General features: G+C 42.9%; 1 protein-coding gene across 1 annotated transcript in view; it reads left to right on the top strand.

Annotated features, from left to right (window-relative positions):
• DNAAF9 (dynein axonemal assembly factor 9) overlaps positions 1-27620 on the top strand; it is a 65542-nt gene that overhangs the window by 23212 nt on the left and 14710 nt on the right. The window contains exons 8-26 of the mRNA XM_054391433.1: positions 29-127; positions 1223-1278; positions 2350-2485; positions 5223-5304; positions 6347-6383; positions 8591-8678; positions 9106-9182; positions 9559-9603; positions 10047-10092; positions 10958-11069; positions 12037-12107; positions 12816-12866; positions 13644-13731; positions 16371-16474; positions 19473-19619; positions 23411-23499; positions 23736-23834; positions 24084-24201; positions 26244-26332. Of these exons, the coding sequence (XP_054247408.1) occupies positions 29-127; positions 1223-1278; positions 2350-2485; positions 5223-5304; positions 6347-6383; positions 8591-8678; positions 9106-9182; positions 9559-9603; positions 10047-10092; positions 10958-11069; positions 12037-12107; positions 12816-12866; positions 13644-13731; positions 16371-16474; positions 19473-19619; positions 23411-23499; positions 23736-23834; positions 24084-24201; positions 26244-26332 (1634 nt within the window). The remainder of the gene's footprint in view (positions 1-28; positions 128-1222; positions 1279-2349; positions 2486-5222; positions 5305-6346; positions 6384-8590; positions 8679-9105; positions 9183-9558; positions 9604-10046; positions 10093-10957; positions 11070-12036; positions 12108-12815; positions 12867-13643; positions 13732-16370; positions 16475-19472; positions 19620-23410; positions 23500-23735; positions 23835-24083; positions 24202-26243; positions 26333-27620) is intronic.

Below are 27620 nucleotides of genomic sequence, written 5' to 3'. Positions count from 1 at the left end.
TAACTCATGTGAAATGTTTTCCTTCTAGAATTTAAGGATTTTTGAACACCAGTGGACCAACTTCTTTGCTAATTTCGATACTGAAATTCCCTTCATTCTGGAGCTCTCAGAATCTCAGGCGGGGGAGGTAGGCCTCCTTTCATCATCCTTTGCAGTGCTGCTGTCATCCATGCAGAAGTAATAAGTACTCAGCATTGGGGTTTGGCTGTTTGTTTTATTCCTTTTCTCCCTGCTCTGTCTCACCTTTCGTGTCTGAGGAGTGCAACCTATTGTTTCTTCTGAGTCTACCACCCACCTTGCCTAGCCACTGCCCAGTGCAATTCAACTGAGTGTTGACTACTGACCTTCAGCTGATAGAAGTCTGCACAGATCCCTATTGATAAGCAAATTCACCTTCATTTTGGTGGAAGCTTCCAATGTGCAGTTCCTAACAAGCTGAGGTTGCGCATGTCCAATCTCAAACTTGACTGATGCTAACAGACAAAGTGGGTGAAACTAGCACAGTGCTTTGGTAGGTGCTGTTGATTTTCAAGCACACACGAGTCTCAGCAGTGCTTGGGTTTGTTTATGGAGGCTGGAAGTAGTTTTTGAGAAGGACAGTTCAGGTTTGTTCTTGAGGATAATGATAAAATGACCAGCAGGTGCAGGGAGGGGATTCTGCCTACTCTACTCCACTCTGCTGAGACCTGGCCTGCAGTGCTGCGGCCAGTGCTGGAGTCCTCAGCACAGAAGAGACATAGACCTCTTGGAGCAGGGTCAGAGGAAGCCACAGCAATGCTGGGAGGGCTGGAACAACTCTGCTGTGAGGCCAGGCTGAGAGAGTTGGGTTTGTTCAGCCTGGAGAAGAGAAGGCTCCAGGGAGACCTTCTGGTGGCCTTTCAGTGCTTAAAGGGTTGATCAGAAAGCTGGGGACAGATTTTTTTCTCAGATAGGACAAGAGGCTTAGAATAAAAGAGAAGAGATTTAGACCAGACCTAAGGAAGTCATTGTTTACACACTGTCCCAGGTTGCCTAGAGAGGCAGGGGGAACCATTCCAGATCAGATTGTTCAGGGCTCTGAGCAACATGCTTGCAGATGTCCTTGCTTACCTACTGATGGGTTGGACTAGGTGAGCTTTAAAGGTCCCTTGCAACCCAACCATTCCATAGTTCTGTGCTATATCACACCTTTTGTTTATTTGCTTGTTAATCAGCTTGCTTGTTTGTTCTTAATTCTTCACAGCCTTTCAGGAGTTACTTCAGTCACGGGATGATCTCAAGCCATATCACGGATAACAGGTAGTGCTGAGTGTTCCCTGTGCTATCTCTAGTACCTCGATGTGCTATTTCCACATCTCTGCTGCATTAATACTTTTAATTCATTTTGGGGCCATCTCAGTTGATCACATCTCATCTTAGTATACTTTAGTGCAAACATGTAAAGGCACTTCTGGGAAGGACAAGGTGAATTTTCATGGGATCTGATGCTGCAGTTACTACATCTGCTATGGAAATGTGTGTCAAACCATCTGCTTTGGTGCATTCTAGCAATCAATATCTTCATAGTCTCATACCTCAAGAAACTCATGAATGTGTGTTTGAGACTGTTGGTCCTGCCAATATAACACTCTAAGCCAATTACAATATGAAGGTTGAAGAAGTCAGTCTGCTGCTGTGAGTCACAGCATCCTTAAAGCAGAACACTTAGAACCCCAGATCTTAGCCAGTGTAAGATGGACAGTACAGGTCAGCTTAATTTTATTTCAGCAGAGAATTTGAACTGGGAGAGGAAGGTTGTTGGTCATATGTTGCAGACCCAAGTGTTCTGCTGTTTTGTGCTCAATAAAGGTTGCTTAGCTCCTTAAATGTTGCTGCAGATTCTTCTGCAGCTGGAATTGCAGTTCAATGTCCTTTATTGTTTTCGGAATCCTATGTTGATTGTGTTTAAATAACAAGGAAAAACCTTGACTTCTTCAGCAGAGCCTTGGGCCTAAAGCTAGAACTAAACCCACAATAATTATGTTTAATTCCAATGCAGTCATGCCGTGGTTTCTCAAGATGGCACATTTGAAACTAGGCAGCTTTTCAGGGGAATTTGCTTCAAAAAAAGAGGAAAAAAACTAATAGCATTTGGGAAACAGCCTTGAGATTTGTTCTTGTGTATGAAAGAAATGATGTCTTGGTAACTGGAGTGGTGTTTTCCACTGGAAAGTGGGAAGCTTTCTGCAGCTATAGTAAATGTGTTTAATCTTACTCTCTTTTAGTGAGAAATTCAATAGTTGGTCCGTCTGACTTGAAATCTTTGGTCTCATTTGTTGTTCGTAAGTTTTCTTCCACTGTTCTGCCAGTGACAGCCTCATTTCTCCTTAGCCCTAGCCGGCAGCCCTTTGTTCTGTTTGGGAGCCACTCAACTAAGGAGAACTTGAACTCTGGGAACTTCAACTTTCCATCAGAAGGGCATCTTGTTCGAAACACTGGCCTTGGTGGGAGCATTGCTAAGCATATGGTAAGGCTGTTCAGTGATTAGCTAATATTTAGGAGCAGTGTATATTCTTTTTTCCTTTGTATACACTTTGGTGCCCTTAAAATGCTTCCCTCCCATGAGTTAAATATCCAATTCTTCTAAACATATGAAAGCAGATGTTACCCTAACAATCAGTCAAAGGAACACATTCTCTTTTTTCTTTCTCTGTCCAAGTCAAACTGTTTAATTGGGGACTACTGAATGACTTAAATATTTTTTCTCCCTGTTTTTCCTCCCTGTTTTTTGCCTTTTTCCTTATAATGCCAATGCTTTAACCACTCATGGTACCGTAAATATGTAGGGTGGTGGGGACAGAGAAATTTTGTTTGGGAGGATGCTTGTCTTAGCCATAAAATGAAACTCTTCCTTATGTACTTAACTCTGACACACAGATTTTATTTTGTTTAGCCATTTCTTAAAAAGAAATGGAAAAAAATGCCTTTTTTGATCATCACTTTTATGACTAGACACAAGATACTTAACCTGTATCCACATTTCAGTGTGTACTTCAGCTGACAATCTTTCTGGTGCTCCAAGACTGTTGAGATCAAGTTGTAAGATTAACTTGTTTCCATTTTCAAGTAAAAGCTTAGTTGTAAAACATAGGATGAGGTCGATGGCTTGTGGCACTGCCCTGCAGGGGACGTAACTGGGGAAGCGACCCCAGGGAATTGAGATCCTCTGGCTGGCTGGGCTGGGTGCATCAAGAAGGTAACTCACGGCGAAGGAGGAGAGGTAGAGTGGAGATTGCATTGTGTAGTTCTCCCTGCCAGCCACTTTACACAGGCTCTGGGAGTGTCCATCAGTTGTGCGAGTCCAAAGTCTGTACTGCTGAGGAGATGGATGTGGTTGAGTACAGGGCAGCACGGAGTGAACGGATGATTGAGGGAGTTAGTTTATGGTCTTGTCATGACAGCATCTCATGTGTAAGCTGCATTAGGGATGGATGGACGTGGGGATTCTGGACAGAATGAGTCTATGATCTTGTCATTACAGCATCTCATGTGTAAGCTGCATTAGGGATGGATGGATGGACATGGGGATTCTGGACAGAATGAGTCTATGGTCTTGTCATGACAGCATCTCATGTGTAAGCTGCATTAGGGATGGATGGACGTGGGGATTCTGGACAGAATGAGTCTATGGTCTTGGCATGACAGCATCTCATGTGTAAGCTGCATTAGGGATGGATGGATGGACATGGGGATTCTGGACAGAATGAGTCTATGATCTTGTCATGACAGCATCTCATGTGTAAGCTGCATGAGGGATGTATGGATGGACATGGGGATTCTGGACAGAATGAGTCTATGATCTTGTCATGACAGCATCTCGTGTAAGCTGCATTAGGGATGGATGGATGTGGGGATTCTGGACAGAATGAGTCTATGGTCTTGGCATGACAGCATCTCATGTGTAAGCTGCATTAGGGATGGATGGACATGGGGATTCTGGACAGAATGAGTCTATGATCTTGGCATGACAGCATCTCATGTGTAAGCTCCCTTAGGGATGGATGGACATGGGGATTCTGGACAGAATGAGTCTATGGTCTTGGCATGACAGCATCTCATGTGTAAGCTGCATTAGGGATGGATGGACGTGGGGATTCTGGACAGAATGAGTCTATGATCTTGTCATGACAGCATCTCATGTAAGCTGCATTAGGGATGGATGGATGGACATGGGGATTCTGGACAGAATGAGTCTATGATCTTGTCATGACAGCATCTCATGTAAGCTGCATTAGGGATGGATGGATGGACATGGGGATTCTGGACAGAATGAGTCTATGATCTTGTCATGACAGCATCTCGTGTAAGCTGCATTAGGGATGGATGGATGTGGGGATTCTGGACAGAATGAGTCTATGATCTTGTCATGACAACATCTCATGTGTAAGCTGCATTAGGGATGGATGGATGTGGGGATTCTGGACAGAATGAGTCTATGATCTTGTCATGACAACATCTCATGTGTAAGCTCCCTTAGGGATGGATGGATGTGGGGATTCTGGACAGAATGAGTCTATGATCTTGGCATGATAACATTTCATGGGTAAGCTGCATTAGGGATGGACGGATGTGAGGATTCTGGACACTGCATATGCCAAAATCCTGAGAAAGGGTTGTTGGAGTGTACTGGTGAAATCTCATTCTCCATTTGCTTCTCTAACACTGTTTCTGTAAAAACACTTCCAATTTTGGCTTCTCTCCCCCCGTTAACATTCCCATTAAGACCATTTGATATCTTTTACCAAGCGAGTACCATTTTATTCTGATGTACTTGCTCCCTCTGTTGTCTTCAGATTCTGATATCTGTTCTTCAAGTGGTTTATTTGCAGGTACATGTGATACTGTTTCAATAGGGTGTCATGAAAATAGCAAATAAGACCAAGTGCAAGCATAGGTGTGGGAAGCTGGCACACTTTCTTCTTCTTGCAAAGAGCAGTTGACATAGGAGATTGCAGACACATGTTTAACGCTTACAGAAGGCAGAGCTCATCTCCTTCCCAAAGTCTTTCAACCGTTCAGGTCAAGTCCTAAGTGAAATAGACCTTTGGAAACGTAAGTTGCCTCTTTCAACTCCAGTTCAGTCTGTGTTGTATACTCCCTGTAGTGTGTCAGTGGCTAGAAGGGGAACTTAGCCTATTGGTAATTACTGCACCAGTATGTTTTTACCTAAGGGTTTTTTGTGTCTCCTTGCTACTGACAACTAGGTTGTGCAGTGCGTGTCTCCAAAGGGACCTCTGGCTTGTTCAAGGACCTATTTTTTTGGAACCACTCACATTCCTTTCCTGGGTAAGTGTTGTTACAAATACTGAGCAGTAAGTTGACTACTGAAAAATTTGTGGTGATTAGAAGATGGCTTGGGTTGCTTTCTGAGCATTCAGCCACGGAGTGGTAGATACTGTGCATGAAGTCAGAGCAGAATATTGTTCTATTGCATGTCACAGCCATGTGACAGTTTAAAAACCATTTTCTTGCCCATTTGAAATGGCTGTGTGAGTGCAGGGGTGAAGTCTGTAGAGTTACTGTGTATTTTGAAACCATATCCACCTCAGATATCTGAAGATGGTTGAAGGTTTGGAAAATGGAAAGAATTGCAGCATTTATTTGCTATAGGTCAGAGAATCATAGAATGATGGAATAATTTAGGTTGGATCATTAAGATAAGTCCAACTGTTAACCCAGCACTGCGATGTCCACCACTAAACCATGTCCTCAGCACCACATCTCCAGGACTTTTAAATCCCTTCAGGGATAGGGACTCCACCACTGCCCTGGGCAACCTGTTCCCAGAGCTTGACTACTCTTTCAAGGGAGACATTTTCCCTCATGTCCTGCCTAAACCTCCCCTGGCACAACTTGAGGCCATTTCCTCTTGTCCTGTCACTTGTTCCCTGGGAGAAGAGACCAGTCCCCACCTGGCTCCAACCTCCTTTCAGGGAGTTGTAAAGAGCTGGAAGATCTCCTTTTCTCCAGGCTGAGCAGCCCCAATTCCATTAGCTGCTCCTCACTAGACTTGTGCTCTAGACCCTTCTTCACCAGTTGTACTTTTTCCTGGACAGGCAGGAATGCTCACTCTGGGAGCTGGGCTGCATCATTAGAGGGATCTTTGATCTGACCTAGTGCAGCTGTTTTTAGGGAATGAAGGTTTCATCACAGCCATACTGCTCCAAGTGAACCTGTGCTTTGCTCTTTTTTACCTGCCACCAAACTGCGGGTGTAAAAATACTGAGTAAAAGTCATGTAAGATATGCAGCACAAATGTTTTGCCCAGGAAGTTCTGTGACAATGCTTCTGAAGGTGCTTAAACCAAATGTTTTTGTTTTGAATACAGGAAATGACAGCGAGATGCACAAGCAAGCTGAACCAGTGTAAGCTGCCAGCTTTTTCTTACTCCCTGACTCTCTCTCCCTGGTGGCAGTAGGTCAAACCCGCTTGTAGTCAGCAGTGGCTGTTGGCATTTGCAGACCTATGTTGTTATTTAGAATAACATGAACACGAAAGGGTTTCAAAGGCAAATTGCTCCTCGAGGGTTTCAGTGAGTGAAGCAGGAGCAGTTAGTGTGACACCCCTTCTGTGGTGCAGCAAAGCATGCAAGGAAATAGTAAATGTTGCTGTTAATAAAACTTAACACTTGAATCATTGTAAAATGTAGCCTATATAAACTGAGAGGCAAAGTGTCTGTAGCTGCTGGGAGCATGCTCCCCAGATGGAAGTGGAAGTAGTTTTTAGACTGGTTTCATGTGTACAAGATGTGTATTGGTTAGTGAACATGCCAAGAGGGAACTTCCAAAGAGATGTCACTGTGCTAAAGGGTAGATAAGAGTATTTCTGCTAGAAACCTACAAACCTTCTGCACATTTTGGCCTTCACAAAATAAACCTTTGTTTATCCATGTTGATGTCCACTTCTCTGCATGTCGTAGATATCTGTCAAGCTTTAAGAACATGGTAGATAATCTGCTTTGGTCCTGCTTTTAACCTTGATGAATGAGACTTTTTCCTTAGAGATTTTGTCCTCCTTCTTAGTTAGGATCATTTTAAGAGCCTGTTCTTGCTTTTGCAGCTGGAACAGTTTGCAAATCTGAGTGACACGTTAGCAAGATGTTAAAGATGTGTCAGAAGGAGCTGGTAGTGGTGATTGTTCATGCTAAATACTGTAGACTTTTGGTCATTGTAATATGGGTCTCAAAGGTGTAATCTTCCAGTGTTTGAAGAGAGCCTAGAGAACAGCTGGAGAGGCTTACTACAAAGCCATGTAGTGACAGGACAAGGGGTGATAGCTTCAAACTGAAAGAAGCTAGCCTGAGATTAGACATTAGGAAGCAATTCTCTACCATCAGGGTGGTGAAGCACTGTAACAGGTTGCCCAGAGAAGTTGTGGAGGCTCCAGCCCTAGAAGTGCTTGGAGCCAATTTGTCTGGGGCCTTCAACAACTTGGGCTAGTATGTTACTACATGAAATTGCACAGGAGAAACTTCAAGTAGTAGGAAGGTTTGATTTTAATCAAATCATAGGCTTAAAGCAGGGAATTGCAGAATGGCTTCGGTTGGAAGGGACCTTTAAAGCTCCTCCAGTCCAACCCCTCTGCAGCCAGCAGGGACATCTGCACCTAGAGCAGGTTGCTCAGAGCTCCAAACAACCTGACCTGGAATGGTTGCAGGGATGGAGCATCTCCCACCTCTCCATGCAACCTGGGCCAGGGTCTCACCACCCTCAGAATAAAAAAAAATTCTACCTTCTCTCTGGTCTCAATCTCCCTCTTTTAGTTTGAAACTAAAAATGCTGTATCCTTCTCTTTCCTCCCACCTCAGCACTTAGCAGTTGCAGAGCAGTAATGCCAAGAGCTGCAGTGTGAGGAAGCAGGCCTGCTTTGTCCATCTGCTGAACTTTTTCTTCCAAATTAGCCAGAAGACAAAGGCTGATGTTTGCCAGTTGGTGTTTTTCAGTAGTTCGGGAGCTGTAGATATGTCAGGAGCTCTAAGCTGCTTCTGGCTTCACCTAACCTTTGGTTGTTTCTGCACAATTTTTTTCAGTTCCCTGTGAAGAAGGGAATCAGACTAAGCTGTGCTGTTGATGTGCTCAAGAGCTTATGGGGACTGGTTTGATTTGGTCTCTCTTTTGCTTGATGTGCTCCAGAACAAGTCAGGCTCTGAAGCTGGTTCGCCGGTTTCCAGCTTTGCCTTTGTGGGATCGGGGGGCTGCATTCTTATTCTTGTGGGAATGTCAGCAAAAGTCAACAAGAAAACATTTACTTTTATTTCTTGCCTGATGAGAGCAGGGATACATTGGTACCAAGATATTTTTTTTTTTCCCCAGGATCGCATTCTAGAATCATTTTGGTTGGAAGAGACCTTTAAGATCATCAAGTCCCAAACACCCTGTAATTTGAGCAATTTACTTGCTCTAGTTTTGGGGTGTTTTTTTCAGCTGAAAGGTTAAGTGTAAAGTATAAAATTTGAACAAGGACCCCTTCCATAGGAGGGGAGTTAATGAGAGGAAGAAACCTGCTCCTGTTAGAGAGAGGAGGATGAAAGCTCTATCTGTCTAGTAAATGTTGTGTTTGTATTTCTCTTCAGTACGCTGTTGTCGCAAATATATACTGCTGTTGTAGAGGCTGTGCTTGCTGGCATTGAGTGCTATGCTAAAACTTCCACTGAATCCAAGGTAAATGAAGCACTGGTTCTGTACCCTGTCATTGTTGATTGGGATTGCTTGCAATAGAAGATTCCATGCAAACTAAAAGAAAGGAGAAAAAAAAACTAAAATGAAATGAATGTTTCAGTCAACTGCGTAACGTGAGCGAAGTTAATGCTGTGGCCTCCAGCCAGTCTCTCTGAATTCTGTTTAAAAAAGGAGGCATTTCAGACTGTATCTAATCTTACCCAGCTCCAATTGTTTTTTTCCACCTGTCATGAATTTTCCTAACCTTACAGTGAGGAAAATCAGCTATGGGAAAGAACAGCTTTTAGCCTGGTGCATCAGTGTGTTACTGTTTAGTGTGTGATCTCTTTGTTTCTTTATGGGTGCTCCTGTGCTTGCTGGGATTTGCAAAGGTGGGAAAAATGTTTTATTCTTCATTTCCTCTCTTCAGGCAAAGGAGGTGGCAGAAGAGACACTCCTGTCTGTGTTGGATACCCTTTGTTTAACACAGGTGAAAGCTGCATTACGGTAAGTATGCTCTCTTGTGATCGAGGTCCTGTGTCAGCCAGGGCTAGGGGGAGGTGTCCCTGCCCATGGCAGGGGGTTGGAACTGGGTGATCTTTAAGGTCCCTTCCAACCTAAACCATTCTATAAATCTATGCCCCTGCTTACTACAGGGGTGTTGGACTAGGTGGCCTCTGGAGGTCCAATCCACCCCAGTGTGTTCTATGATTCATGGTGCACTCAGATGATTTAAATCCATTGTAATTATCTTTTTTTTTTTTTCCCCTGCTTTTTAAAATCAGGTCAGCAACTATTTTGCTTTAGATCTATAATTGCTTCTCTTTTGCATGTACAAGAAGTATAAACCACATTATTCACCAGTACAATTTCTGTTCTACAGCTCCAAAATGGCTTTTCAAATTCAGGCTGTGAATAACCATGGAAGGTCTGTATCCCTGTTTTAAACTCCTTGTTCTTAATTCATTATTTCAATACAGTAATAAGTTTATTTTTCTTGTCTTGGGACTTCAGAGAAAACATTTGATGATTTCATGAAGATGTACTAAATGCTTTTGTCTATGAGACAGTTTAATGATTTCACATTGTAATTCTGTGGAATCTTGACAACCATCTAAAACAACTGGGCAGACCAATTTTCTTAACTGATAATGAATAAAGCAGCATGAGTCCATTAAGAGCTTCCTTTTAAAACTCTGCTTTGAGCTTAGTTGATATCACAAGCTTGTGTTTTTTTAATACCCTCACTGTATAATTGACTGAAATGGCCTAGGCAAAGAAGAATTTGTTTTAAAATGTAATTGCTTTTTTGGCTGATCATCACTCAACATGATCTAACCTTTAAATGTCTCATTATTCTTCTTGTTCTAGAATTACTCCCTTAGATAATGAAGACAGCCTGAGTTTGATTAAAACAGTAAGTAAGCTGTTGAGGATTCTGATTATACATTTTATTAGAAAATGGAGCTGGAGTGCTTGGTTGTGTGGGGCATGCTGAGCTTTGTATTTATGTGAATACAGATATAAGGGGGGAGATAAGGTTTCAGATGCTGAAACTGAGTTTTACATTGAAATCAGACAGTGTAATCAGGAGGAAAACATTAACAGAGAGTTCTGATCTCAGAGTTTCCACCACAGCATAGACAGTGTTCTAGGAGGTTTAAAAAATGTGCTTCAAATGTTTCAATGTGGCCAGCAGGAACAGGGCAGGGATTGTCCCCCTGTACTCAATACTGGTGAGGGCTCACCTGGAATATATGGTTCAGTTTTGGGCCACTCGATTCAAGAAAGATGTTGAGGTGCTGGAGCATGTCCAGAGGAGGGCAATGAAGATGATGAAGGGTCTGGAGAACAGGGCTGGTAAGGAGCAGCTGAGGGGAACTGGGGTTATTTAGCCTGGAGGAAAGGAGGTTGAGGAGAGACTTCATTGCTCTCTACAGCTCCCTGAAAGGAGGTTGGAGTGAGGTGGGGGTTGGTCTCTTGTCCCAGGTAACAACTGATAGGACAAGAGGAAAGGGCCTGATGTTGTGCCAGGGGAGGTTTAGGTTGGCCATGAGGAAAAATTTCTTCCCTGAAACAAGCTGCCCAAGGCAGTGATGTAGTTGCTGTCCCTGGAGGGGATGTAGATGTGGTGCTGAGGGACCTGGTTTGGTGGTGACCTGATGGTGCTGGGTTAAAGACCGAACTCAGAAATCTTAAGGGTCTCTTCTAACCAAAACAATTCTATGATTCTAAATTTCTGCTTCCTCTTGCATTTCGGTTCAACTCTTTGATTGCTGCAGGCATCTATGATGGTATTTGACATTCCAGACTTGCTCACAGGAAGAGGATGCCTGGGATCTGTTGTCTTTTCAGAGTCATTTCTAACATCCCAGATACAAGTAAAAGAAAAAGGTAACTATTTCAAATCCTCACACCAGGGTTGTCATCCTCTTAGCTTTGGTGTGATGGAAGAGCAAAAGAGCTTCCAGTGACTAGTACCAGTATTACCACTATGGGGTTAAGTTGTTGGGTTAATTGAAAGACCTAAATGTTTTAGCTTTCTAGGAATGAATATCTTTAGTGTCAAGAGTTGCTAATCTCACTTTGGGTTTTATGGCTGCCTTGTGATACAGCAGGGCTGAGGTGTAAAAAAATCAAGTGTAATAGTCTCCTTTTTCAATTTTCTTCAAGTGAAGAAATGTTTTGGGTTTTTATGAAGCAATTAGCATCACGCTGTAAGACTCATTTTGTAGGATATGTTTTAATTTCATTTGTTCTTTGTTTGAAACAGAGGAAACAAAACTGAAAAAGGATGTGCTTTTTAGAAACCTTGGGGTTTGGAGCAGCCTTGCATTTCAAGTACAGGATAAGATGCTCCCTCCCTGGAGGTGTTCAAGGCCAGGCTGGATGGGGCCTTGAGAAACTCAGGCTAGTGAGAGGTGTCCCTGCCCATGGCCAGGGGGTTGGAACTGGATCTTTAAGGTTACTTCCAACCCAACCTAATCTATGATCCTGAGTGATTTCCAAAACCTGAGACAGGTGCATATTTTCCAGACTGTTTCCATGTGGCAGATAGTTTTGGAGGTTGTCTGAACAATATTTAAGAGCCCTTAAATTCAGACAGGCTGTGGGTTTTTAACCATGGCAATTGGAACACTTTTGGGGGGAGGTAAAGCAGAAGCAGCCATACACTGAAGCAAGTTTTCTTTGGTATCATTACAGCTCTGTGGGGAGCTAGTCTGCTGTGAAAGCCTCACTAAACACTACAAAGTCCTTAAAATAATGAGGAAATGTTTCATGTTGTAGAAGTAACACATTGACCAGTCTGAAGTATGTGGATGGCATTGTAGTGTTTTGCTTTCTGTTTACTTCCCTGCAGATGGCAGCATCAGTTCAGAGACCAGCCACATCATCCTGACTGCAGCTATCCCAAGATATGCTTCTTGGCTGGTTAGTACACAAAGACTTACTTGTTTGTACAGATTCACAAATGAAAGTTGTTAGGAAAGGATGGGTGTATGAGGACAAAGTGTGGAACTGGAGCATAGAAACAGAATATTCATCTATTAATACTACTCTGATTTCTGGATTTGGGCTTAAAGTGGTTAACTAATAAGTGAGACCAGGCTCATTCATAACACAAAGTTCTCAATTAGTTCATTCTCACCACTTCAGGTTTTAAGCTGTGTGAAGGCTTGAGGCTTTTGCAGTGGCACTTTTGAAAAGTCTGATGATTGTGGGGCACTTCAGATCGCTTTAAATGCCTGACCCTACAGAAAGAAAATCTGCTTCCAGGCATCTGATGGTCCTTGGTGTTCCAGGTGTGATTCTAATAGATCTTAAGAAGCTGGACAGCATGATGGCCTTTGACAATCTGTCCTGCTTAAACACCTTAACAGCAGTAAAAAAGAAGACTGAAATACACTGCTTTTTTGGCTCCTACAAAATGTCAGGAGGTGTATCCCCTTGAATATATTTCAGGGAACTATTTCAGTCCCATGGTGACACAAAGCTGTCTTCTGAGGTGCTCTGCTCTCAGGGCCCTATCTGTGGTACCCAACGTTCCTGTTTGCATTGAGTCTTCCTTAATGTTCCTTCTTTACTGTTAGACTTGCTTTCTCTAGTAACAATACAAATGGGAACTGTTTCTGGCTACAGGTTGAAGATAGTGATGTGAAACTGTCTGAGAAAGCACAACATGCATTGAAGGTAAAATTAAACCTTTTTGATAATCTATAGAAGTGATACTTTCAAGAAGCCATATTCAAGACAGTTGCAAAAGAGGCTCTTACTGTGTTAGTTCCTCCCCTCCTATGAAGGACTTGCCTGTTTTAGCCTGTCTCTTTCAAACTTGGACCTACAAAAAGCATACATTGTGTGTAAAAGTTTAAGCTTTTCTTTATTCCAAAGAATGAAAAAAGCCAGGAAGCAAAAAGAGCTCTAAAAAAGCTACGATTTCATGGAAGTCTCCCTAAGTCCTACCCATGGAGTGTTTCAAAAAGCCCCTAAAACTCAATGCCACTCCACATGCAACTTGCTTTTAACTTATTTAGCATGCTAAATGTCTAAAGGAGAACACTTTAAACACTGTGAAAAAGGAAAGAATTTGGGCTCTGGGAACATCTTAAACCACATGAGTTTCACATTTGTGGCTCAATTTGTGGTCACCAGAAATTTTCGTTGTAAATAGATTTATTTTCCTGTAATATACTTTTAGATCAGTAGATTGACAATCTATAAACAAAAAGCCTTGTGGCTGTGACAATAAATTGTAACTTAATAGCTGCTGGGAAAACCAACACGGGGGTGGAGTGCCTTTAAAAGCTGGACCTTGACATGCTGTGTTTCACTAGTTGTTCGTGCAGTTTAAAACTCTTTTAAGAGTCCTGACAGATGCTGTTGAGGCAAAAGCATGAGAAAGTGCTCTTGATTTGAGTGCAGTCCTTGATCCAGTCTGTGACACTGCTGTTTGCTTTTCCTCTTTAGGAAGACAAATCTTTTCTGGGCACTTTGCTCACTGGAGGTGATGGAGCATATATTTGTTCCAGCAATCCCCAGGCCATGCCTGCAGAAGGTGAGATGTGGTTTGGAATCATAGAATGCATTGGGTTGGGAGGAACTGTCAGAGCTCATCTATTAAGCAGGGAGATTCCCAGCTAGATCAGATTGCTCACAGGCTCATCAAGCCTAACCTTGCATGTTTTCAGGGATGGGGCCTCCACTTCCCTGGACAACCTATTCCAATGTTCCACTACCCTCATATTAAAGAACTTCTTGCTAATATCCAGGACAAGAGGAAATGTCCTCAAGTTGCACTGGGGCAACTTTAGATCAGACATTAAGAAACATGTCCTCCCCAAAAGTTTAATCAAAACCTGGGTCTGGCTGCCCAGGGCAGTGGTGGAGTCCCCATCCCTGGAGGGATTTAAAAGCCATGTAGATGTTGTGCTGAGGGACGTGCCTTGGTGGTGAGCTGGCAGTGATGCATTAATGATTGGATTTGATGATCTTAGAGGTCTTTTTCCAGCCTCACCAACTGTAGTTACACAATGCAGTGTTGAGAGTCAATTATGATGTGCAAGGAAATGGAACAGCAAACTTCCCGTGGTGGAACTGGCTTTTGCTCTGCTTGGACTGGTTTTAAACAAGGGAGGTTAACACAGACTATCATCTTCAGATGTTTTGCAACACAGTCCTCTGGGCACATGTTCACCTAGGAAACAACCAGAGAATGGGGAAATGAGGAGATTTGGGTTGCTTTGGTGAGGCTTTTTGGCTTTGTGAAAGCTGGTTGTGTGTGTGCTTAGTGGAGCAAGTTACTTCTTCCCTTTTTTTGGGAGATTTTTGACATGAAGTGTTGTGCTAACTCCTGGGCTGGAGAGTTCTAAGTAGGTGACATAAGGACTATTATGTAACCCTTCCACAAATGAGATACTGTCCTAGGTGCCAAGTGAAAATGAACTGGATCTCCTTCCCTTTCATGTATGCTGCAAGGCAGCTTGCTGTGCTCTAACCTGAGCTTTGCTGAGACTGCTGCTATGTAGTCTAACAAGATGAAGTGGGAAAGGTGCTGTCAGCCAGGCACTCATCTTCTCTCCCTGTCACTCATGTCTTGCTGTAGCATGGTGTGTACATTTGTGACAGAAATGCACCCAAAGAGTTCAGGCTGTGAAACCTTTTCCTTTGCATGCTAATAGAGCTGCTGCGTTACCTGAGTCAACAGCCTTGCCAGTTAAACTCTTTTGTGACTAATCACTTGTGGAAAATATACAAAGAGGATGTCAAGTAGTTCTTGGTAGAATTCACTGACTCCCATGTTGTAAGAAACCCTTTCAGTTTGGATTAATTAACACTCATTTTGGCTTGCTTTCCCGTTACAAAAGAGTCAGCCTCTCTGGTTCCCTGGCTTTTGCCATCGACACGTTCTGTGAAGTGTGATAGTCTGGGAGATGTGACAGAAATGTGCCTCTGTTTGATAGAAGGAGCTAGGTGCACAGTCATATTTAGCTCTGTTATAGTTACTTTGCTGTTTGGCTCTGCTTTTTTCATAGAATCCTAGAATGGCTCAGGTTGGAAGGGACCTCAGAGATCATCTACTCCAACCCCCTGCCATGGGCAAGGACGCATTTCAACCAGACTTGGTTGCCCAGGGCTTCATCCAACCTGGCTGTTTTTTCACATATAACTCTTAAGTAGTGCCTTTCCCCACCCCCTTATTATATTTTTTCGGTTTTTTTTTTTTTCTTTAAAGAAAATATTTAACCTTTCCCTTTTGCTGACTCAAATGCTTCCCTGTATGGGATGTGATCCTGCTTTTCATGCATGGTCCAGCACTGGTAGCAGAAGTCCAGCTGGCAGCCCCTGCTTAGTCATTTGGTCATGGCTTTTTCCTGACTGTTGAAAATCAGCTTTTTGCTGATGTCAGTCTGTAGCACTTTGATGGAATTTGGGGTTTATGCATCACGCCATCCAGCCTTCCTGTTTCTCATTTTCCAGCTGCTTTCCCAACTCATGCAGCTTTGTTCAGAACCAAAGTGTCTGTCAGATGGCAGGAGGAGCAGAGATAAAACAAATGGCATGTGTCTCTTGGCTGTCACTAGCTTGTTAGCTGCCAGGGAGATTGCTGCCCAGTAACAGTTGTCTCTGTACACACAAGAAAATAAATATCTGCAGGTAAAAAGGGTTCTTGATTTTAAACATTGTCATGGTCACAAAGTGAAAGCAAGAGTGGCATCTTGGTTTAGGTTTTCATTGTTCTTGGTACGTTGCCACACTGCTGGAAATCTGAACAGCTCGGTTCAGTCTTTGTATTTGCAGGTGTTTGGATGCAAGTTTTTCTGAAGTTCTTGTTCTGTCAGTTCTACATTTCTGGAATTTTATAGTTCAACACGATGGACATTTTTTTGGCTTAAAAAAAGAAAAAAAAAAAAAAAGCAAGCCACAGATATTTAGGCAAAGTGGACTCCAGGGGATAAGATTGAATCCAGTGCAATCACAGTCATGATTCCTGCCCTTTGCTTGTGAGAGATGGTAAAGTCTGAGTGGTTGTGCTCTGAACTTTGTCTAGATACTCCCTCAGATCTTTACTGCATGTTAAATAAAACAAAGCTCTGCAGGAACACAGATTTCACCCTCAGAAAGAGGAGGGATTCCCCACATGATACTGCAGTGTCGATGTGTACCTAATACACTTCTTTTTCATTCAAATTGTAGGCAAATTGTACTTCTTCTCAGAGGGCATTCTCTTTTGTGATCCCCACCGTGGCAGCATTTCCATGTCAAAGAACCACATGAGCTCCATTTCTCTCTATGATGGGGTGAGTATTTCCTTGGCTCCTACTGTCAGGAGCTTCAAAGCCATTTATAAAGATGCTTCTCTAGGGTAGCAGAACAAAGTTCTGATTGCAGGTGCAGTTTTACAAGGGTGTTTGTAAAACTGTAGTAACTGATGCAAATCTCTACACTTCTGGTAGAGGCTGGTGTAACCAATTACTGATTGGCCAAACTGCCAAGAGGAGAGAGCTAAACTGTCAGGAGAGAATGTTGATTTGGGCTGAGTTATCAGTGTGCTCTTAACAGTGTGGAAAATTGCTTTATGGTGAAAGAGAACGTGCAGAACATGGAACTCATAAAGCATCTAGCAGTCCTAAGTGATGAGTGTAGAGAAGTCATATGGTGCATTGGAGGGTGAAATGCTGCCTTCTAGGCAAAACAGGTTTAACTTGGAGGCAAATGTTGGTGGCAGTGCACTGCTTATCTCTGGAGAGGTCACGAGCACTGACTGTCTACTGTCAGAGAGCGTTGTGGAACTGGCAGGGTGAGGGGAATGACTTGTTCATGTTTCCCAAGATGAGGAGTGGGAAGGAAGGGGCAGAATCCCAGAATCCCAGCATGGTGGGGTTTGGAAGGGATCTCTGGGGGTCATCTAGTCCAACCCTCTCTTAAAGCAGGGTCACCCACAGCAGCTTGCCCAGGATCACAATGTTCAGGTGGGGTTGGAATCTCTCCAGAGGAGACTCCACAACCTCTCTGGGCAGCCTGCTCCAGGGTTCCAGCAGCCATAGAAGAAAGAAGCTTTTCCTTGTAGAAATTTGGATGGAACCTCTTGGGTTCCAGTTTGTGCCTGTTGTCCCTTGTCCTGTCACTGGCCCCATCCTCTTGCCCCCTGCCCTTTAGATACTGAGCAGCACTGCTGAGATGTTGGATGTAATTATACATATTTGAGTGATTGCAGTCTCCACCTAACATTTACCATTTTGGACTTTTACCATTCCTTGTGTCACTCCAGCTGGCCAACTTGCCACACTAATAGTCTGGTCTTCTGGCTTGGGGATTGAGACTTAGCTTAAAGATGGAAACTCAGCTTGTTTTTTCCCCTCTTCAAGGCAGCCACGCTAGGTTAACCATCACACATCCAGAATGGAATAGAGATTGTTTTGGTTGGTTATTGTTTTCTTAAGCACTGAAAAAAAAAAACAAATTAACAAAATCTCTGTTTCCTTGGGTTTCTATTTTCATCAGGTACAGTATTTTATGTTTGCTCAGTGCCCTCCATTGTGTTGCTATGATTTCATCATCTAATGGAGGAAACCAGTAAAATACAATAAAAGTGTGTGATTGAACTGAGCTGAAAACACAGCAGTGAAGAGAATCCTACCTTAGCAGCCTTTTCTTGTACATCATATGGATTGCCCCTTGGTAGCTTAAGAAGCTATTTTAACACTGACCTTCCTTCTATTGTCTGATTCAAGACACTCACTTTCATAAAACCAGCTATTTATGGGAGTTGGCTGAAAATCTTTAACTGATGCCAGATTTTTGTGTAAAGCTAAACCTTGACAGAGAGCATTTTATTGTTCAACTGACTTGGCATAATACCAGGGTGGAGAGCTTAGAGCTTTAAGAAGTAACAGGAGAAGCAGGGTAATTGCTAGTATGCCTTTTCTGAAAGTCATTGCAATAGCAATATTGATGGGAAAGAAAGGATGATTGAGTGCTAGGACTGGAGTTAAAGATACAAAGATTGAAGTGATGCTAAGTGCAGTTTCTTAGCTCTATGACCATGCCTGCTAGATGCCTCTCTTCTCAACTTGAAGATAGCTGCACTTCTGACTCCCAACACGTGCTGCGTCCTTCTCTGTTCTGAGAAGCTGTGCACCTAGCTGCCCACCTGAGCTCCTTGAAGTCCTTGAGGCATGAAGTTCTTTACAAAACTGGACCATGAAAGCTCTAAAGCAGAAACCCTCTCAAACTTAGAGTCAAACATTGATCTCCCATCTCATCAGGCAGCACTGTTCTAGCCTAGTAACAGCCATCCTGGGAGTAAAAGAAAAAGCAGCACTGTAGCCACCAAACTTCCAGGTTGATTTTTTTTTTTTCTTCTGTAGCTGTTGTGTGTCTTGATAAACTGTATCAAAGCATCTTTACTGTACAGAACTTAGGATGCTGTGTGCTTCGCTCTATGATATTACAGAATCACAGAATGTTAGGGGTTGGAAAGGACCTTGAAAGATCATCCAGTCCAACCCCCCTACCAGAGCAGGATCACCTAGAACAGGTCACACAGGAATACATCCAGGTGGGGTTTGAGTATGTGCAGAGAGGGAGACTCCACAGCCCTTCCTGGGCAGCCTGTTCCAGTGTTTTGGCACCCTCACAGTGAAAAAATGTTTCCTCATGTTTCCATGGAACTTCCTGTGCCTCAACTTCCACCATCGCCCCTTGTGCTGTCATTGGGCATCACCAAGCAGAGCCTGGCTCTAGCCTCCTGGCACTCGCCCTTCACATCTTTATCAACATGAATGAGGTCACTTCTCCAAGCTACAGAGCCCCAGCTCCCTCAGTCTCTCCTCATAAGGAAGATATTCCACTCCCCTAATCATTTTTTGTGGCTCTGTTCCCTGTCCTTGAACTGAGGTATCTGTGTCAAAGGAGATGTGTGGCTATAGATGAAGGTGGCTTTGTTGTGAAGCACCAGCAGAGGAAAGTGGTGAAGGTCTGGTTTCTGGTGGAGAGAAAAGAGTAGATATTGAAATGCAAGCTTTTCTTTTGCAAGACAAGATGAAGTTCAGGTGCTTAGAACAATCTCAGATACTTGTTTTAAAGCCTGTGGTGTCTCTAAAGAGCTGCAAAGTAGAATCTGAGCTGTACTTCAGAAGGCTTCGTCTCCATAGCTGAGTTCTGCAAGCTAAGGAATGTTCAGATCTTTGTGTGTGCCTGGCCATGACTTTCAGTAGTTCTGTTCTCTGCCATTCAATCTATGAAGCCTTTTTTTTTTCACTTAATTAAAATTTGCCCTGTTTCTTCCTTTTCTAGGATTCAACCAGTGTTGTTGCTGCTCTCTTCATAGACTTCAAAAGTTCCTTGCTTGCTCACCTCCCAATTGAGTTCCATACCCGAGACAACTTTTTGATGATTGCACTTTTCCCCAAAACAAAGATTTATAAAGCTTTTTATTCACAGGTAAAGTGCAAACAAAAGGGATTGGTTGGGGTGGGGAGGGTGTGAGCTGTGGCATCTGCCTTGTGGACTTGAGACTGTTGTGGAGTGGACTGCCCTGCCTGGCCATGTGGACCTTCCCAGGAGCATCGTTGCTCCTGATCTTAGGAGCTTGCATGTGTGAGAGTCTTTTAACTCTGTCTGCATTTCTAGTGACTGTAGAAGTTTCATGCTCACCATGTGCTTTCATTTTGTCTTCTGAAGCCAGTGGGTGCTTTGCAAGCTGGTTTTCTAGTAGTTGCAATTGAAAAGCAGCACTGGTGTCTAACTGGCTGCAGCAGCTGTGTGTGGTGGCAGAGCTTCCATTGTGTCCTTTTGTGGTTAGACACATTTGGCTGGGGATCCTTGGGGAAGTTCTGTTAACATCTTTACATCTCCCACATGGCAGTGTATTATTCTCTTAGATTGGCTTCATATATTGTAATGCAGAGGCTTTTAATAAACAACACTTTAGAACAATGGCACTTTTGAGGAAAGGAGCCTGGAGATTTTGGGACTTCTCAAGGCTTTAGGATGTGACTGTGAGGCTGGGCTGGAAAAGACCACCTAGCCCAGTGAATAATCCTCACTGGTAGTATTCATGTTACCACTAAACATCTCCTCCTTTTATCTTAAATATTTAGTTTCCTCCTGCTGATCCACTATGTGAGTGGTTTGGAATATTTAGTATGGGTTTAAATTTTCAGCCTGTTTTATTAGGTTTACTTTTGTGTCTCTTAAGCCCTACCAGCTCAACCATCCTTGAAGTATACAGAAATTTCAGATCTATCCCTTCCGGCTCATTTGGCCTAATAAAGTAAAACCAGATCCTTTTGAATCTGTGCTTATAAAAAGGTCTCTTTTCCTCTGATGCTTGTAATACTTGTCTTTTGATCTCTCTTTTGACTGGAGAGAGCCCAAGGGTCTGTAGTGTCCAAGATGAGGGGATTTGTTTCTTGTACAGAGGCCATGAATTCCCTCCTGAAAATGTTCAGAGGTGCCCTACCCTTGGTTTGTTTTGATTCAATAGATCCTGCTCTAACTGAGAAACTCCTTCAGCTACTTTCTCTTTTACTATCCAGATTTATATTGGATGTTAGGAAAAATCTCTTCACAGAAAGTATTGTCAAGCTCTGGGCCCAGGGCAGTGGTGAAGTCGCTATTCTTGAAGGTATTTAAAAGTCATGCAGATGTGGTGCTGAGGGACATGGTTTAGTGTGGACTTGGCAGTGCTGGGTTAACGTTGGACTTGATCTTAAAGGTCTTTTCCAGCCTAAACAATTGTGGGATTCTGCTGGATTCTAGTAGTGTTTAAATGCTTGTTCTGGCTGTCATCCTTACTTTTTTCCTTTTTTATTTCTCTTTCCTCTGTCACTACAGTTAGATCTGTGTTTTCTGTGGAGCATCTCAGTGTTGTGTAAACTGTCTTCCAACTTAGTTACCTGAAACAGTTGTCAATTCCCTTCAGCCAGAGCCAGACTCATTGCAAAGGATGTCACAGGGCTTTCCCAAAGCAGCTCTGCTGTTGGCTGTCCCCAGCTTTCTGCTGCTTTTTTTTTCCCCTTGTTGCTATTTATTCCAGTCCTGCTTTGAGCTAGCTTTTTGCCAAGCAGTTTTACACAGAGTTTCAGTTTCTGCAGTTGAAAAATTTCTCATCTGGCACCATACCAGTGGCTCTCCTCAAGTTCAAGTAGATGAAATGTGTCTTTTGTCTTGGTGACGTTATCTCATCCATGAAAACTGCTCCTAAGATTGCGTGTGCCTGATTGTGAGTGCCATGGAAGCACAGGATTGTGTTTTGTTAGCATTTACTGCAGGTATTGGTTGACTTCCTCCAAAAATCTTTTCTGCAAGTCTGCATTCTATCAAAGTCACACAAAGTCATCATTCTGCAAACCTGTAGATACAAAGATTCTCTACAATGTAGGTTTGGATTTTACCTTTCTCCAATTACATGGTGTGAGACCTTGCTTCAGGGATCTATGCTTTAGTTATTCCCAGCCTTCTTGAAAAGGGAACACCATTGCCCATTCCTCCAGAACTGAGTGTGCTAAATTCCTTCTAACTCAGGCAGTTGCAAGATTTTGAGCACACAGAACTGGAGTCTGGGTTGCAGATTCTGCCTAGGCAGGATGCGGTGTTTCACATCCTCACTTTAATTGATAGGGGAGGAAAATTAGCTTTAAAGTATATGCATTACTCTGGTTCTCTCCACCTTCTCTAATGCCATAGCAGTTCTTTTAAATGTTCATTAAGCAACAGGAAAACACTAATCTATTTCCACTGAGCTCAGTCTCAGCCTGACCTGTGTTTTCATTTCATCCCTAGCACCCTGACTTGTGAAGAGTACAATTTTCTACTGACAATTTTCTTCTTTGCATCCCTTCACCAGTGGTTTCCATCCCTTGTAGGCTTTTTCCCTAGCCTCTAACACATGGATTTGAGTGGTTATTTGTCTGATTGCCTGGATCCTCCTACACAAGCAATGATGTCTTTGTTAATATCAAAAGTTTACTTTATTTTGATGGCTTCTTATCTCAGTACCATTGTGTTTGGGATGCCAGTTTGTTAATGGAAAGCAGTCTTTCCTCCCCCAGTTTTGTCTTGCAGCAGATTATTGTGAGCAATGACAATGGCTGTTGCCTTTGCTTGTTAAAAGAAGGGAAATACCGAGCTCTGAAAGGGCTGTGTGATTCATCTGACTGATTTCTAGGTTCAGAGTGCCATTCAGATGAATGTGGCTTGGCTCGAGCAATAGGATGCCAGCCAAAAGGCTGTTGCCTAGAGAAACGAAGGGTTCCCTTTTTCTTTTGTGATGGAACAGTTTCTCTTCAATTTCTAGCAATGATTGCTGCAGTCTTACCTCATGAAAATTGCAATGCTCCTTAAAGGGGACTGCTATGAATTCCCTCCCTGCTGTATAGCACTTGGATTATAGAGATGAAGTATTTTTATTCAGTGAAGCACTCTATGATTAAAAGATAGCTGTGACTGATACTCTTACTTTAGTGGGTAAATTTTTTTTTCAAGGATTTTTGGAGGGAAAACAGGAACATTTCAGAAAGGTTGCTTCTTAAAGCAGTTCTAGCTCAGCCAAAGAGAAGCTTACAAAATCTGAGCTGTGAGGGCTTCTTCCATATTTTCGATCAAGGAACCACAGAATGCTGGAGGTTAGAAGGGAGGTCATCTCTTCCATACCCCTGCTTGGGGTCCAGGATGACAATGTTCAGGTGGGTTGGGAATCTCTCCAGAGAAGGAGACTCCACAACCTCTCTGGGCAGCCTGCTGCAGGACTCCAGCACCCTCACAGCAAAGAAGTTTTTCCTCATGAAAGTTCAGATGGAACCTCCTGAGTTCCAGTCTGTGCCCATTGCCCCTTGTCCTGTCACTGGGCACCACTGACAAGAGTCTGATCCCATCCTCCTGCCCCTCACCCTTTAGCTATTGATCAGAACTGATCAGATCCCCCCCTGGGGCTGCTCTTCTCCAGGCTAGACAGCCCCAAGTCTCTCAGCCTTTCCTTCTCACAGAGATGTTCCAGGCCCCTCAGCATCTTCATAGCCTCTGCTAGACTCTCTCCAGTAGTTCCATGTCTCTCTTGAACTGTGGAGCCCATCACTGAACACACAACTGTTGCAGCCATACCAGTATTGTGAGCTATTTAACTCCTAGTTGACATGCACATATTCCTTTAGGTGAGCAAAACAAATTCCTAAACCTATTGAAATGAGTTTTTCACAATGATGACACTTCTGCACGTGTCTGGTTTGTTGCAGGTTTATTCTTCATGGCAAAACCAGATCAACTCAGGAGTGTCTTTAAGGGATGTCAAGGAAGAATTCCTGTCTGTGGAACAAAAGAGACTGTAAGTTGATGCCACTGACTGCAGAGCAGTTGCACATTCACTGTGTGCACTGTCTGCACTCAGGATGATGCTGTCACTCCCTAAGGGTCTTGGTACTGACTCAAAAAGGAATCATTGGATTTGTAGTGCAACACTCCATTTTTTGGTTCTAGGTAATATGTAGTCATCTTATTTAAAGCAGATTAATTTCTGGGCTTCTCCTTTAACTAACCAGAGAATGAATTTCCTTGTTTCAGGCATTCCAGTGTTCAGAAGATATTTACTGCCTCGTCTTTTCCTTCTGGGGAAAGATACAGGGAGCTGAAAATATCTGCTGCCCTTCCAGAATTAGAGAGGTGAGAAATTTTGTCTTTCAAGGGGTCAGTTTTGTCAGAAATAATACAAAAATATTTTGGGGTATGTACTAAAATTTGCTTCTTTAATAACTGTCTTCATACTGGGTATTTTTATTCTGAACTGAGTTATTTACTTTCTAGGAAACCTCTGTTTGGCCTCTTAATCTTATTTTAGTCCTTTCCCAACTATTTATCTTAACGAAATCTTTTCCTCTTGATTGTAAGAAAATAATTAACTTTTTTTTCAAGGTTTGTGCAGCATTTTACAGTCAGCAGCGTCAGTCACGAGCCAATAATGAGAGCACATCTTCCTATTTTGCTGCAACAGTCAGACATCATTTCTGAGAGCAAGGCAGAAAGTGAGAAGGTAAGAAAGCAACCCAGCAATACTTCCTATTCCTGCTGTAGAATATTGAACAAATATTCTGTCTGTCATGAGTCGTGTTGCAGATAATGTACTGAAGTATGTTTGTCTGTGCTCTCTGCATCCTCCTCCAGTGCCACCACTTCACACTCAACTTACTGCAAGTCTGTTTCTTACAATAAGTTGTTCTGCCCTGTTTTTCTGATTACATTACTTACATTTTCTATTTTTGTTTCCTTCCTTTAAACAGTCCTTTGGAAGTGCTAATGGCCCTCCAGCCTGCTAGAATAAAGGCAGAAAATGAAGTATAGATCTTCAAGCGAACAGTTTTCTCTGATGTCCAGAGAGACTTAGCCCTGAAGCAGGAGCTTGTTTTTATGAATTGCTGAATAATTTAACTGAATTGTTCTCTGGAACATAAAAGTCCTTTAAATAGCATGGAGGTAGCACATGATATTTAACATTTACTGATATTATCTGTAGAACACTCAGTTCTCTATAGGGCTAATAACAATTGTCAGACTTAAGGAGTGCTTTAAATAGCGTTTGCAGAGAAAATATTTCCCTGTAACTTTCCAGCATTTGAAATCTGCTGTAAGAAAGAAGGGCAAAGCAGAAGGAATTGAGTAGTTCTCTTTGGATATTGCAGTATGGTAGCAGACTTATTTCCTGGGATCTGGCTCAGAGACCGTACCAACATTTAATTACATTAAGTATAAATTAATATTCCTTTATGAATGGTTTTAAATCTGATTTTACTGTTGGTGTAACTGTTACTGTGTATATTAAAAAAAAACAACAACAAACAAATAAAAGAAAAATCCCAGAGTCCCAGCATGGTGAGGGTTGGAAGAGACCTCTGGGGATCATTCAGTCCAACTCCCTGCTAAAGCAGGTTGCCTCAGGCTGCTCTTCTCCAGGCTCAACAGCCCCAGGGATCTCAGCCTTAACTCCTCACAGAGATGCTCCAGGCCTCTCAGCATCTTTGTAGCCTTCCCTGGACTCTCTCCAGTAGTTCCCTGTCTCGAACTGGGGAGCTCAGAACTGGACTGAGTACTCCAGATGTGGCCTCAGTAGGGCAGAGGAGGAGGAGAACCTCCCTTGACCTGCTGCCCACACTGGACCCAGTACTGAACCCTGGGGAACACAAATAGGATAGAAATAGTCTGCAGATGGCTGTCTTCAAATACCACATAGTTAGGAACTTGAAGAGGCAATTTGTGAGTAGCAGGCTGATGAGCTGTGAAGACTGGTTACCAGGGTGACAGAACTGGTCAGGTTCAGTACAGAGAATTGTCTTAGTCATGTTTCCTCCTGAGCTCATTTGCTTCCTTCTGTAGCAGCCTCCAGTACACAGTGTAGAAATGTCTAGATACCCCTGGGAGAGGTGCTCTGACTGCTTTGCAGGGTTTCTTTGCTGTCATCCCTGTCCAAATCCACAAGAAGGACACACAAGGAAGACAGAAGTGCTTCGTGATAGCATGTTAGAGCTGTCACGTAAGTGCAGCTTCTGACCAATCCCACTCAAAATGCAGCTTGGCTGGAAGAAATTTTGTGTATTGCATGCTTGGTTCAGTATCAGAAACTCAAAGCTTCTCTTTGTATTTGACAAGACTGCCCTACACCAACACTTTGGGAACCACTTTGCTCAAATACTGTTCTTTGTATTTGAATGAGCCCTTTCCAACACAGGAAATGTAACCTCTGGGGTGTCTCTTGCAGTGTTTAGTCTGACAGTTGCATTAATACTTACAATGCAGACTAGATTTCAATGTAAATGGTTTTCTAGTGCTGTTTGCTGTATTTATTCATTATCCTTTACAGCATTTCAGGTATGAAAGCCAAGAGAAAACATGTTGTTACAAAATGATGCTGATCTGAATAACTGCATAAGCACAACAGTTCCACACTATCTTGCTGTTACTGGGGCCAGTGGCTCTTAAATTTGGATTTTATCAGGACAGCAGCCTTCTGTCTGTGCAACTGTTGTAGCTCATTTCTAGTCCTCAGGCTGGCCCCCTGCTTATCTGCTCCCTGTGTTTCAGGTGGTTGTCACCATCATAACTGGGCTGCCAGGATGCCGCTGCAGCGACCTCTGCGCTTTTCTCGTCACTTTTAACAAGGAGCACGGAAGGTTTGTACAGCTCAGCTCTAAGAGCCAAACCCTGTGGTCGTACTAATCACCAAAGAATAGTGAGGAGTGAAGCAGCAGGAAGGAAATGAAGCTCTCAGTGTTTCACTTAATTTACTTTTATATCCCAGTTTCTAATCTGTGAGCAGGTGTGTTGTAAGAAGGGATTCAGTCAATATTATGAGGCACCTTAACTAGCTCTGTGTGGCACCCTGCAGGCTTTATCACTTCAGGTACCTCAGCTAACTCTCATGCCAAGTAGATTTGCCCTTAGATTTTAGATGTTGAGATGTTTCAGAGGGGATTTCTTTGTTGCTGTTCCATACTAAGAATACCACAGGTAGCACTCTATGATATGTGCCTGGGACAGCTCCTGATGCTACAAACAGCTAAGAATAACCTTAGAAGGGCCACATGCTTTAAGTACGTATGGACATCATCACAACTGGAAGGAAGGTTGGAAGAGACCTTCAAGATCATCTAGTCCATTCTTTGACCCAGCACTGCAAGGTCACCACTAAACCATGTCACTGAGTACCAGGTCCACATACTATTTAAATACCTCCAGGGATTTTCATTAATTAGAGAAGAGCAGATTTAGATGGGATGTTAGGAACAAGTTCTCTACCAGGAGGGTGGTGGAACACTGCAACAGGACTGACAAGGCTCTGAGCAACCCCTGATCTAGTGGAGAATGTCCCTGCTGATGGCAGGGGGGTTGGACTGGATGACCTTTGGAGGTCCCTTCCAGCCCAAACTGTTCTATGATTCTATGGTGACTCTACCACTGCCCTGGGCAGACTATTGCAGTGTTTGATAAATGAGTGAAGAGCTTCAAATTTGTGATTTGTGGTAGAGAGTCTAAAATGCATTTACCTTGGAGAGAAGATTTCACTAGCAGTCCTTGCTACGGCATTGTTTGGAATCTGACCTGCTTTCTGTTCTACAATAGCAGCAGATCTATTCAGGACATCTATTGTATGGCAGTAAGATAAAGCTGCTGTAGGAATTTGCCATTCTGGGTGTTGATCCAGCTTCTGGAAAATGAACAAAAGAAGTTCCTAGCCTTTTAAATCTTACAGCCAAGCACTCTGCATTTCATCTTAGTATGCAGAGAATGTTCTAGACTTTTTTGTGTGTTGCTTTGAACTCAATGCCATGACATTAGCAATATTACCAGGGTTCTGGTGTGGATGCAGAGCAGGTTCATGGTTCTAGTTCTAGGGTAAACATGTAAGGTGACTTTTCAGTGTTCTGTCATAACCCATTTCACATTTTCCTGCTAATGCCA

Source organism: Indicator indicator, chromosome 23, assembly GCF_027791375.1.
Source record: "Indicator indicator isolate 239-I01 chromosome 23, UM_Iind_1.1, whole genome shotgun sequence".
NCBI lineage: Eukaryota > Metazoa > Chordata > Aves > Piciformes > Indicatoridae > Indicator > Indicator indicator.
Note: the sequence above shows the minus strand (reverse complement) of the source record. Positions and strands in the feature narration are given on the sequence as shown.